The sequence below is a fragment of the Falco biarmicus genome, chromosome 5 (assembly GCF_023638135.1).
Source record: "Falco biarmicus isolate bFalBia1 chromosome 5, bFalBia1.pri, whole genome shotgun sequence".
Classification (NCBI taxonomy): Eukaryota; Metazoa; Chordata; class Aves; order Falconiformes; family Falconidae; genus Falco; species Falco biarmicus.
Genome location: NC_079292.1, coordinates 16,449,822 through 16,462,966, shown reverse-complemented (window position 1 = coordinate 16,462,966; position 13,145 = coordinate 16,449,822). Strand labels below are relative to the sequence as shown.

At 35.7% G+C, this 13,145-nt stretch overlaps 1 protein-coding gene across 3 annotated transcripts in view; it reads right to left on the bottom strand.

Annotated features, from left to right (window-relative positions):
* ORC5 (origin recognition complex subunit 5) overlaps positions 1-13,145 on the bottom strand; it is a 76,301-nt gene that overhangs the window by 31,407 nt on the left and 31,749 nt on the right. For all 3 annotated transcript variants that reach the window (XM_056340637.1, XM_056340636.1, XM_056340638.1), the window contains exon 13: positions 10,469-10,579. In XM_056340637.1, coding sequence (XP_056196612.1) covers positions 10,469-10,579 — 111 coding nt within the window. The remainder of the gene's footprint in view (positions 1-10,468; positions 10,580-13,145) is intronic.

Genomic DNA, 13,145 nt, shown 5'->3' with positions numbered 1-13,145 from the left:
AGCAGAGTCTTTGGGGGAGGAGAGATTTCAAATGGAAAGTCAGTAGCTAGAACTGACTGCAGCTGGCAGGGCAGAAACTACAAGTATTCACCAAAGTGATCCAACATATTCTTTAATGTACCATTTTGCTACCTTGTGCTCTAACATTGTACATGTACACAGCCTCGTGCTTTCCAACCTCATCAAAACCTGGAAGGGGTCCCTAGTACAGATACAACGCTAAAAATTTATTTCACATGCGATACAGCAAAATCATCTGTATTGAAGTGACAGGTATGGTGTAAGTACCTAAAGAGAACGTAGTCTAGGTAGGGAGATGTAAAAGCATCTTAGGCAGGGAGAGGAGGGCAGGGAACATATGACTAAAAAGAATATAAAATTACAGTCAACTCTTCAACCAGTAATTCTGACCATCTTTCATTCTATTACTGAAGTTGCGGTTACATTCATTGCTGTATGTGCCAGGAAGTAAAAGACATACTTAGCAAGTGAAGGCCTGCAAAATTAAGATATTGAGAGGATATCTGCGTGCTTACAACTCTGCTGAAGCAAACACCAAGGAGCAAGTAAAGCTATTTAGGCTAAAAGACAATGGCAGAAAAAAGAAAAGCAGGTAAAATCGGTCTTGAGTAGTCTTAAACATGGAATTAGATGTTAGTTCTACCCACCAGGGAAGCGAAAAAATGGGGACACTCAATGTAACTATTTGACCACAATGAGTAGTTCTAGTTCTGAAACTGTACTTCACTGAACCAGGTTCTATACAAATGTTCAATAAAGAGTTGGTTCATTCCCCGAAACAGACTGTGATCCAAACTGTCAGAGAAATCAGCAAAGTTATTTTTCAGGAAAAGACACATAAAATTTATGAAGTGTTAATGATGTCACCTGAGGACTCAACAGGTTCTTTGTAGTCTTGTATCATCTTTCCAGTCATATCATCTTAAATCAAGAGATTTGCAGGAAAACCCATGAACTCTACCCCAATTCTCTAATTTACCTTATTTCAGTATTGTGTCCTAACTTATTTCTATGAATAGCCAGTGATTCTGGAATAGATTATGTGCGTACACTAAATGGTTAAAGCAAAGTGATTACAGAATTTGTAATATACAGGCTGGTTTTAGATATATATGTTATCAAGAGAGGTTGTGCAGCACTTGCTTAATTAATCTTTGCTATCTTAACAGATGAAGCAGATGTACTATTATATTCTTTGTTCTTCCCTAAAGAGGGGATGAGCCGATTATTTGTCTCCAAACAATAGCAGTTCGTGTACCACAGTGAAGAATTATTTTTTTTTTAAATCTGGAAGGCAATCACTAACAAGCTTCAGCTGCAACTGCTTGATGTAAACACAGTGTGAATTTTTTCCTGGACTATTAAATTATGTTACTTCCATTAACTACATGAAACCAATTTCTAAATAGGAATTTAAAGAAAAAGGATGGAAAAGACAGTTTGGAAGGGGGGAAAACTCCCTTTCATCTTTCATGTATCCATATTTACTTATTTTATACACTAACACATTTCATAGATAAGTTAAAATTTGAAGCTTCAAATATTGTTTACAAATAACGTGCTGAGAGAACAGAAGTTAAAGAAACTGTTGGTTGATGCAACACATTCCCTATGTTACATAGCATGCAATCTAAGACATGTGAAGGGCACAAAGGAATACATAACATTAAGTTCACAGGGCCATAAGAATTGTTTGTGAAAGTTATTACCAGATTCACAGAGCATACAAAACTTCATCATTACCGTAGCAAACTTGCATACCTTAACCCAAAATCACATTTTTTTTATTTTATTATAATTGTGAAGTATAAATTTATTGTAAATCTGTTTTAGAAAACCTTATTGTATACCTACTTCCTGGTTTATGTGACTCTACAAATTCTCAGGGAGATGCTACTAAAATGAAAAAAGATTAAATAGAATTACAGTTTTGAAATAAGTTGTTTTTTCTACATAAAAATGACAACAAATTTAGGGATTCCCTTTATCTTCCTGATAAGGACTTCAGATGAGATTGAGTTTATTCCCTCTCTCTCAATAGCCTTTCCCTTTCATAACCAAAATTTCTTCCATAAAACTGGTTTTCAATAATTCACAACAATTTGTCTTCATAAATACATTAAGTGCTTTTAAGACACAGATTAAGTGCCAAGCCGGGCACTTCACAGAAGCTCTTCGCAGAAATAAGGTAAGTTTTCTACCTTAAATTACTGAAAAGAACGAACTCTAATAGAATAGAACAGAATTTGATTAAGAAAGCCTCCCCAGAGATTGTAAAGCTGTATTAACAGTATACTCCAAAAAGTGAAAACATCATCAAACTAGGTCAAACAATATAACATAGCTCAAACATAATTAGTTTTCCTAAAAGATCTTTTCTGTATCAACTAAAACTAGAAGAAATCAAGCATATTAGTATTTTCACAATTTTAATTAGAAAGTACTACTTGAACTAAAAATACTTTTATTTTTATTCACAGCCATGCTGAGACTTAAAAAAACCACAGTCAGCTATTTGGTTAAAAGTAATGTTTTCTCCTTTCCTTGTGCTTAACAGCAGGCGCTCTCAAGCTGCCATAGTCAGTGCTAAAGTGCTAACTATGTCACCATGCTGTGCATCACATTAAGTTCCCATTTCAGCTCATGAATTTCTGCCAGATTAGTCCAGTGACCAATAACAGAAAATGAGAAAATAAGAGTTATTTATTACCTCTTATCATCATCTTTCCAAACCTACTGAAAATCAACAGAGTACTGATCAATACATTACTGCACTTTCTAATCAATAGACAGATCCAGCAAATAAAGCATCTGATGTGTAACACACCTATAAAAGCATATAGCCATTAGGATCAAATACAAAAATAATAATACAATCTTATCAAAAACCTGCAGCTACAAATTTGCCAACCACTAAGAAAGCTGTTCTAACAATTTAAAAAAATCTTTTAGGTATGGGCAACCATGAAGCCACAGGATCAAAAGGCTGCATTACAAACCTGTTTGTACAGTAAACCTGCATATACAAACTATGTATCTATATAGATATATAAAATAATATGTTACATACAACATTTATATAAGACTAACAAATATTCTGTGCTGGCAAGATGTGTCTACATATCTCCACTCACACTGAAAGAAAAGGGGAAGTTTATTTGGACCAGTAATGAGAATGAGATAACCCCAGAGCCTACAGTTTATATTCAATCATTCCTGTCACTGGAAGGCTATGAAGCAAAGGTCTTCTGACAGACTAGATAGAGAGGTATACCATAAATCTTAATACTTCTCATGAAGAAAAAAAAAAGAAGAAAAAAAAAAAAGAGAAAAGATGACCTTTTAACACCTAGTTCCATTTTTTTTTCTCGAAGTAAATCTTTCAACAAGAAAACAGGAAATCTCACCACAACATAAACTTCCATTATGAAGTTCTGAATGCTAAACTCATCTGAGAAAAGGACAGAAATGTATTCTACCAAGAAGGTGACCCACACACTTACACAACTAATATTTGCTACAAAATTCTGAATTATTTCAGGCAAAATTTTAGCAGTGACACTACCTGGTTATCCAGAAAAAAGACAAGCACAACGCTTAAGAACTTTCACAGTAAAAGGGAAGCAAAGGAAAGTGGTTTCAGAGAAGAAGCAGAATCAGCAGGAACTTTCATTTTTCCAGCATATTGCTTGTTTTCAAAAAGCCTAATGACAAAACCAACTTACTTACAGACATATAACCAGTACAAGAGCCTACTCTGTATTTTTCACACACTCTAACATAAAAGTCTCCCACTCATCTTCATTCTGTTTTCTAATAAGGCCTCTTAGGGAACAGCATAGCATAAGACACATTTTTAACAAGATCTTTTCCTCTGGAAGCTCACCTACCTGCTCACTTTTCAATAGAGATTATTCTATTAATGTTAAACACTCTAGTCTGGCCAGATATAAAAAGTTCCTATGAGCAGTCCCTGCAACAACAAGGAAAGCTGGAACACAATACAGGAACAGCTGATCTAGCAAAAATGAGTAACTCTCATTCTGCCAAGAGTTGTCAAGTGTAGAATGGAAAACCTAGCATTTTCAAACACTAACACAATCTGAGCTTGTAGAAGCAATTACAGCATTTTCCATTTGTAAAAAACCTGTTGACGAAGTTAACTCTCATAGATGACTTTCAAAGTTGCTGCATCAAGGGGATCTAACATAATGCACTACCACAGCACTACAATCGTGGTGTAGATATCTGGTATCCAGAAAGGCTGCACCATAATAAAAGCAAACCCAACCAGACATCTTTCCAATCTCTTAATCAGAATTTTACCATAGCTGGCAATTTACAAAAAGAAAAAAAAAAAAGGTAGTTTAAATACCAAATTCTCATCTCTAAAAGCAAGATACAAACTATGCTTCTAACATAACAGGGACATAGAAATCTTGCAGGTAAATTGCCACATACTGTTCCAGTTTACATATATAATACTAGCTATTCCTTCACCCATCCATGTAATGCAGACAAGAAAGCAAGAAAAAAACCAAACCTGCCCCAAAAGCCGCCCCCCCCTCCCCTTTAATTAAAGTAAATAACATTCCTCTGGCTCTCTCCAGCTGGAAGCATGCTATACATCAGTGGTTTTGTGTATTTCTAACAGAACCATATCATATTGGCACTTAACACACTATGCTAAATCTTGTATCTTCAGGCTTTTTCTAACTTCAGATAAAAAGCTTTTGCTCTGTAGCCAACAGTTTGCAACGCTGTTTATCATTTTGCCAGACTGGAAAAATTCTAAATTGCTAACCTTCATTCCAAATTCTTACACATTTATAACCACATTAGTTTTAGGAATTTGTAGTACTTGTAGGGAAATTCTGGTGCTTTTCTTAGATCCTATCAAACAGATAAGAAATATCTAATAAACCAGATGTAGACTATGATGTGTAAGATACCTGATGTGTCACCATACAACCTCTGTAGAATTCTCTGTTTCCAAATGCACTATAATCAGAAAAGAATATCTATACAGCTATCCAAATATATTCACTGAACGTGAGTAACAGTAAAACCAAACCCGATTCTGAATGTAGACACCAAACTTTGACCTAACAGTCTAATGCATTAGAGTGAAAATGCAACCAGAATTGAAGTTACTGATCAGTTACCTACTCGGTAACTTTCAGCTATTAGTGTATTCTGAGGAGTTATCACGCCTCTCCGCACAGATGTCTTTCCAAACATTCAGGGATATATTAACTGGAATAAAATACCAATAGCATGCAAGACAAAGGGTTTGATTCCATTTTACCTAAAATATATAATACCATAACTCAAAACTACAAGTATATCTAAGTCAAGCCTTTTTATGAAAAGCGTATTTCACAAGAAAGCAGAAGCAAGTTAAAACATCTAAAAATGAAAAACGGTTAGGAGAACTGAAATGATTTGAAGAAGTAATTGAAAACAACATTTTGGTAAAGGAAAAAGTATTGGTTAATTTTGGCTTGTAAACCCTAACTGTAACAACATCTGCTTGCTCACTGGTTGTGATATGAAATTAACAGCCCTTGTCCCCTTCAATGTAAAATGAGCTGACTTAATTTAAATTGGTGCTGATAATTCTTGCATGGTATTTCATGCATAAATTCACTCATGTCCTATACTAAGGCACATTTTTATAAAAAGAATAATGTTGTATTTCTAAATGTGGGAAACCTGAAATGAAATACTACTCTTCTACAAATCAGAACTAGTAAAATCTCAGAACCTTTCCCAAATGCACTTGAGATAGGCATTATAAAGTTTCTTTGTATCCCTCCATTCTGTACTATTTGCACTTGGGCACAATGCACATTTCATATTCTGCACAGTGGGTCCATGTGTACACACAAATCATACTCCTGGCTGCTCCCTAAGCCTGAAAAGACATCAACTGCTGTGCCTAGGTAAGGAGAGCCTATGATTTATCTGCTGTGGTAGGATGCAGACTGCATACCCCAGAGCTGCACTCTTTAGCATTGTGTGAAAGTACATTTGCATTTTTTCACCATTAAAAATAGTTTTATCTTTTAAAAATACTTCAGCCACATGCTCAGCCTAGCCATGTATTAACCAGGCCATCGACTGCACGAGTTCTGCCCCATGCACAGAACGTAACTGCCCAGTAGTGGTGGCAATATCATCTCCAACCTGTTAAATTATTACACAAAAGTACATCTGAAGAAAAACGTTTAAAGATCTCATGCTCCGAAACAGCTGCAGAAATCCATAGTGTTTTAACCTCTGTTATCTCCTGGTTTAAAAACCAAGCAAATAAATTCAAACAAACAAATTCAGTGACATGTTACAGTAACACACAACGTGTTAAAAAACAGCATCATGACAAATTAGAACTACTAAGAAAAACAGTGAATGTTCTGCACGAAAAAAAGCACTGAAAATTTCCCAAGTGAATACAGACCTATATCTACATATGTACTGAAATCAGTAGTCTAAAACAAAATAAAAAAAAATAAAATCTTACTTTAACTTCCTCTCAAACAATTCTCACTAGGTGTATGACAATTTTATTTTAAAAAAATCACGCAAAACCAAGAGAAATTGCAACTTTAAGGGGATAACTGAAAAAATTTTCATTTGCAGAAGTGGAAATTTACATTTGTTTTTTTTATCCCGATGCCACTGCCCTGTACTACTTAACAAGGAAAAACAAAGTGAATGAGCCCAATTCTTTCTCATATAACCCAATTACACCAAGAAGTCAGAGCACGAAAAACTTAGTCTCTTATCAATCACAAAGATCATGCTTCTGAAAGGAACATGTTAACTTTTTGTTTAAAAAAACCTATGAGACCATTTTAAGGACTAATTAACATTAAAAGGCAAAAGTTAGATTAAGATTCAAATTTTAAGTTGAAATTCTATTTAGTAAAATTGAAACATTTTCAATAAACCCTAGCATTAAACAGAAAATTGAAATTTTGCTGCTTATTAGCATAAAAAAATCTGCTTTTGAAAAGCTAATAACCAGAATTTTCATGTGAATAGAAATTATGCACAGAAACAAGAAGCAATAAGAAATATCACAAAATCAGCAGCATGACAGATCTTAAAGCAGCTGCTGGTCCTTCTTGAATCTTGACTGAGATTGTTGATCAACTTTAAAGCCAAGGCATGCTATTTTCTGACAGTACATGGGGAGAATTAATAAGCATTTGGTTCATGTACAGCCGTTCAGTTTACAAATTAAAGAGCACATAAAATTAATGTTGAATTAGTTAAGAAGCCAAATATTTGATTTAGAACATGTTAAACTTCTGCACAATTCAAGAACGATTTCCATGCTGTACACACAAACAAGAAAATAAAAGCTTGTGGTATCTAACAGTAATACGTAAATGTCATCAATACTGCTAAGGATAACCCAGCTCCTACATATTTACCCGATTCAAAAAAATACATTTACAGAATAACTAGTGGCAAAAATCAGTGGAATATAAATTGTTTTAAACTATTCAAGAAGAAAAAATTGCAATTACATATTACGCCTAGATTAAACTACTTACGAAGTCTACTTCAAATTCTGTTGTATTTTATGTTAGTTTACATTAAACACTTCAAGATTTTTTAATTAAATTGAATGCAAAAATCGTTTTCATAATTAAAAATACTTTAAAATAATTTATGACATTTTATTTCTGTATAAACAGATTTAGTTTCGATTTCTTTGCCCCTCCTAACCTGGTTAAGGTTTAATACAATCTTTTTACATCTTTCTTTTAAATATATATATCTTTATAGCTTAATCTGCATACAGCTATTCTTTGATAACACTGCCATCTAGTGTACACTATAAATTAAGAGTGAAAAACTTGAATTGTTTCATTCTGCAATTTAGTGTCAGGAGGAACGACACTCCATGTACAAACTATGTCTTCAGTTCTACTTAACTGTGCATTGAAATAATGACATTTGTTCTCTCACCTGGAGTGCATGTCAAATACGCAGACATAGACATTTTGAGAATACACTGTAAAACTCTGTTATACAAGATATTCACAACTTAAGTATACCAAGATAGTTTTGATAGCCAAAGAGACTATACAGTGAATCCTACACACAAAGTTTTACTATGTAGTGCTCCCTGTTTTGTCATAATCATTCCTTTTCACATTACTTGAGTAAATTGCGCTGAAATTTGCTCCTGGAGATTGTCAAAATTCAGGCAAAACTGTAAATTTCATAGTTGCAGTTGGACAATCCATTGTTTTGCTTCTTGCCTGTTCTTTCATTTTATGCCTTAAAGGTTGCCCTCTTTCCATCTCAAAAATGAAATGTAGTTTAAAGATCATAGTGACAAGAGTCTTCTAACACTTGAAGAAAGAAAGAAAAGCAGAGTGCACACGAGTGCACCACAGAGCCAGAGCCAGGGGCAGGGAGAGAAAGACAGAAAGGCATTGATGAGAGAGAGAGAAAGGCTTGAAACAAGAAGTACCTACATGGTGAACCATCAGTAGGTTTACAGCACAAGTGAAACCAATCTGAACATGAATTGTATCTTACTTTCTTCTGAATTTCCTTAAGGCTCAACATGACTCCATTCCTTACTGAACTAAACCTAGATCAATCATTGATAAACTAACATCATTAAACAAGACAATCGCCTTTTGCCTCAGTACCCTGAGTTTCAGCTTCAACACTTCATGTCTTAAATCAAAAAATGCACAAACCAGAACAAAACACAGAACCAGTGTCCTGTAAGGAAAGAGGCGTGAGCGATACCTTGACGAACAGACCTGATCAACAGACTTCACGGTACCATGAATTAAAGAACCAACACAATGCCCATAAAAAAGCAATTACCTCGTGCTACATCTGACACTGGCCCCCCAAAAAGTGAATAAATATAGCCAGCCAAATGTATGCATTTTAATGAACACTAAGGTCCCTGTATTCTTTGTACTCCAAAGTTGCTACAAGTAGCTACAAGGCTGCAGCCATCATCCAGTCTGTCAGAAACCGCCTGCTTCAACAGTCTCTGGTGTCCCTTCATATGGCACTCACCCATAGGAAATTTCACATAGCTTTGAAATACTAACAGAGTTAGGGTTCCTTCTGAAAGCACAGTGAATTACTGAGGTGCCAGATGACAAGATAGGCAAGAAACAAGCAGAGGATGCATAAACATCTAAACCTGATTTTTTCAGCCACTTCCTGAACACCTCTGAGAGCTAATCCATTGACCTCCCAAGGGGTACAGACTGTAGACTGAAAAATCACTCATCTAATTACAAAAAAAGTAAATGCTTGTATTAACAGATTTTGGAGGTTGTTGTCTAATAATTTCTCATGCCCCAGATCATATAATAACCTTTAAAGGAGCTTGAGAGAAAACATCATGTGAAGGTGTGAGTTCCCTACAGCATCTGTAAAGCACCTTGGTCCGCATCACTATTAAGATATTCACATAGCACTGAATAAACCAGTACTACAATCCTCTAGCTTCTCTATTGCCTGATTTTACAGTATGTATATTTATGGTTAGTTATTATACAAAGTTGGGAAACTAATTTTGCCAAACATTTGTGTGAACACTGAACAGTAATGATTAAAGCCGTAGCAAAATTAAGTATCTTGAGCATATGTTTCCTAACTTTACACGGACACAGACATCAGATTCAAATAATCCTTGGTTAAATTTGAGACCTAACAAGGAAAGGTAGAAAACATTTCTGCAAGTTAAGCACAACTGGAAAGCAGGACAGAAACTGAGATCTTCTGAGGTGGAGATGAAAGATCTAAGAATCACATTGACAACAGAAAGCCATCTTTACTTATACAGAATAGGTATTTACACTTGACAAACTCAGAGCACTAGAGAAAACTCCAGATTTACTTAATTCCACTCAACTCTATAGTTATGCTGCCATCTAGCGAAACAGGATACCCGCTCTCCTCTGTAAGGCTCTTAAAAGCTGGTCCATGGAAAACATTATCCCTACAGATACATGCGTCACAAACACACACCTTTCGCCCGCAAATAGCACCTTATTCTTCCCTCTGCTCTTTCTTCACCACTACATTGTTGTAACATGTTACAAAGGAACTAAGTTTGGCCATAGGACAGTGAACATTTATATACTTCACTTGAAACGCAAGCAGGCTAACAGGCTTCAATGAGAAGCCAAGGACCTAATCAGCGCAGATCACAGCCTGGGATCAGAAGAAAGTTTGCTATTAGAAGGTTTCAGACCATTACACAGATGAAGTCTTGAATTCATAGTTAGTAATGCAGATAAATACTACTCTGAGCCTTCAATTCCAATTACTGTTGTGGTTGTTTTCTCATTACATTTAATTAGAATGACAACTCACAAAAAACAATGTAAAACCTTTTCAAAAATTCCAGGCAGTAAAAAGGAAATAAAGAAAGTAAGCACACACCCACCTGGGAAAATATATTTGCAGTTGGAGGAACTCTGTTGTCCACAATACTGTACAATATTGCTAACAATCTGTCCAGGGGAAATGGCTTTGGCCCAAGGAGGTGATTGCTGGTCTGCAACAGAAACAAGACTTGTCAATCCAATAGATCTTCCGTGGGGCACCACCGGGGGTTATTCTCACATCTTTTTAGCCTCTGGGGAGGCACTATAATTCACAGTAGTCTTTCATACAGCCTACTTACATATTATGGAGAACACTGAATACATGCTTATTGATCAAGATAAAGATACAGACATAGACCTCTATTTAACATGGCAAGAGTTCAAACTGCACAAGAAATCAGAACATTTTTGAGCTATAACAGAGGATCTGATGCCAACTTTCCTGTCACTACGTTTATAAATTTACTTGTCATATTTAGTTACTTTGCCCATTCTAAAGATTAAAGAAGACAGACTATATTTTATGGCATTCTCAAGATACACAGTTTTCTTCAGTTTCTCAACAGCAAGACAAGTTAGGCTTCTTAAAAGCACACAGAATTTCCAGCTAGTGAAAAATTTTAAAGGTTTAGAATAATTATCTACAGTCTGTCTATAATACACTATCACCTACACAGAACTGCCCACAACAGAACTATACTTTTTATGAATCTATAAAACCATCAACCGTTTTGGTTACTGAAGACTGAAGATTTTACTGGAATTTGCATTTGAAAAAAACATAAAAAGAGAAGATTCTGCTAAAGTATCAATGTACCCACTTTCTTTGAATCACTTTAGCCAAAACCTTTTCTCTTCCTCTCACAGAAATGCAAAGTCATAACAAGAGTTTCTTATCTTAAACGTCATACTAAACTACTCTGAAAAACAGCCTTATGGTCTAGAACACGAGTAGAATAATTTGGCAATGGGCACCAGCTGTAATGCAGGAAATTGTATCTAAACACAGGAAAAAAAGCTTTTTTACCTGAGGGCACTACAACTTACTGCCCAAGACAAGGTTGTGGAGTCTCCATCATTACAAATATTCAAAACCCAGCTAGACATGGTCCTGAGCAACCTGCTCTAGGTGATTCTGCTAGAGAACCCATGTCACTGCCTGGCTGTCCTCAGAAGGAAAAAGGTTTTCCTTATATCCAGTATAATTACACTCATTGTTTCTCACTATCCACCATTGTATCATATAGTCTTTATGATCTCTGCATATACAGGACAGGCTACTTTTGGGCCTCCCTTCTCCAACTTGAACAACTGTAATTCCCTCTGCCTCTCCTCGCAGGGCAAGTGCTCCAGCCTCTGACCATTTTGATACCTCTCTGATGAACTTGTTCCAGTTTATTGATGTGTGCCTTGTACTGGAAGGGGGCAACACTGGACTGTGTATTCAAGATGCAGCCCAAAGAGCGTTGAGTGTGAAGGCCCAGCATGAATCTGCCTCCCACAAGTTCAGCTGGCTAAAATAGAGAGTTCAGCTGGCTGAGCACAAGGTCAGCTCCTTTGCTGGTAAGAGCTGCTGTATTAAGAGCTACCTACCAGCTACAGACAAACGTTATCAGAACACAGCATATTTACCCCACTTTGCATTTACAAAGCTATTCTGTCCCTTATCCTTCTTTTACACCACCCTCTTCATCTTCACACCTCAGCTGACACTGATGGACATCTTGGGCATTTCAGGTTATTGCATGTAGTAACACCAAATTCAGTTGAATGAACAGAAATAGGAGTTCCTGATTTTTCGTTGTTAAATACTTTTAAAATAACCAATTTTACAAAAAGGAGAACATTTCATAAGGCAGAGCTGGGCAGTATTACAACTCAGGAAGCATTGTTAGGACTACAGAGATTTATTTATGACCCAGACTGTCAAAAGTTCTGACAAGGAAAATACTTGTTTCCTTTTAAGGTTGTATTTCATTCTCTCTACTTTGACATCCAGTTTCCTTTTTTGCAGTGTACATTGATTTATTCTTACTAGCACAGCAGCCAAGATTAAAGAGAAATTTCAAAATAAACTTTGTTTCAAAATGCTTCTGGGAAAGAACATCTCTCAAATAACCCACCAGCAACTCTGTGCTGTTAGTCATCAATAAAACACAATCACTCATTTCTTCAGCAAAACAAAAAAGTATTTCCAATACATATTCTAGATTTTCAAATCTAGGAAGTGTCCCCAAAGCTACCTCTTGGCTAACAAAGAAATAAATGTGAAAAATAATGGAAACGTAGTCAAAACTTCAGCACAGCACTCTCAGTTAGAATGCAGGTATGGTGTAAGTTATGAACTGTACAATTCCCTGCCCTTCTGCTTCTAAACATGCCAGTTATGTGAAACATACTCTTTATTATCAACAGGGAAGTCAAACACACAGTAATTAAAAACTGCGCACTCCAAGCAGCTAGCAAGCATACTTAGCATGTTTGCTTTCTGAAGCTGTGTTTAGCATAAAGTTGCTTCACAGGTTTCTTGCTCTTAATATTACCAGCTCTCTGCTTAGACAGAATACTGGTTTGAACTTTCAAATTATTTGAGAGAAATGCTATCGTTTGGAAAAGCCAGAAGAGTTAATTCCAAGAAAGTATAATTTCTTGAAGAAGCACTTCATTTTTATTTCTTTGAGAGAAATAAATTCCTGGAAGAACAGGAATGGTTTAGAAAGTCCTCCAAACAGAACA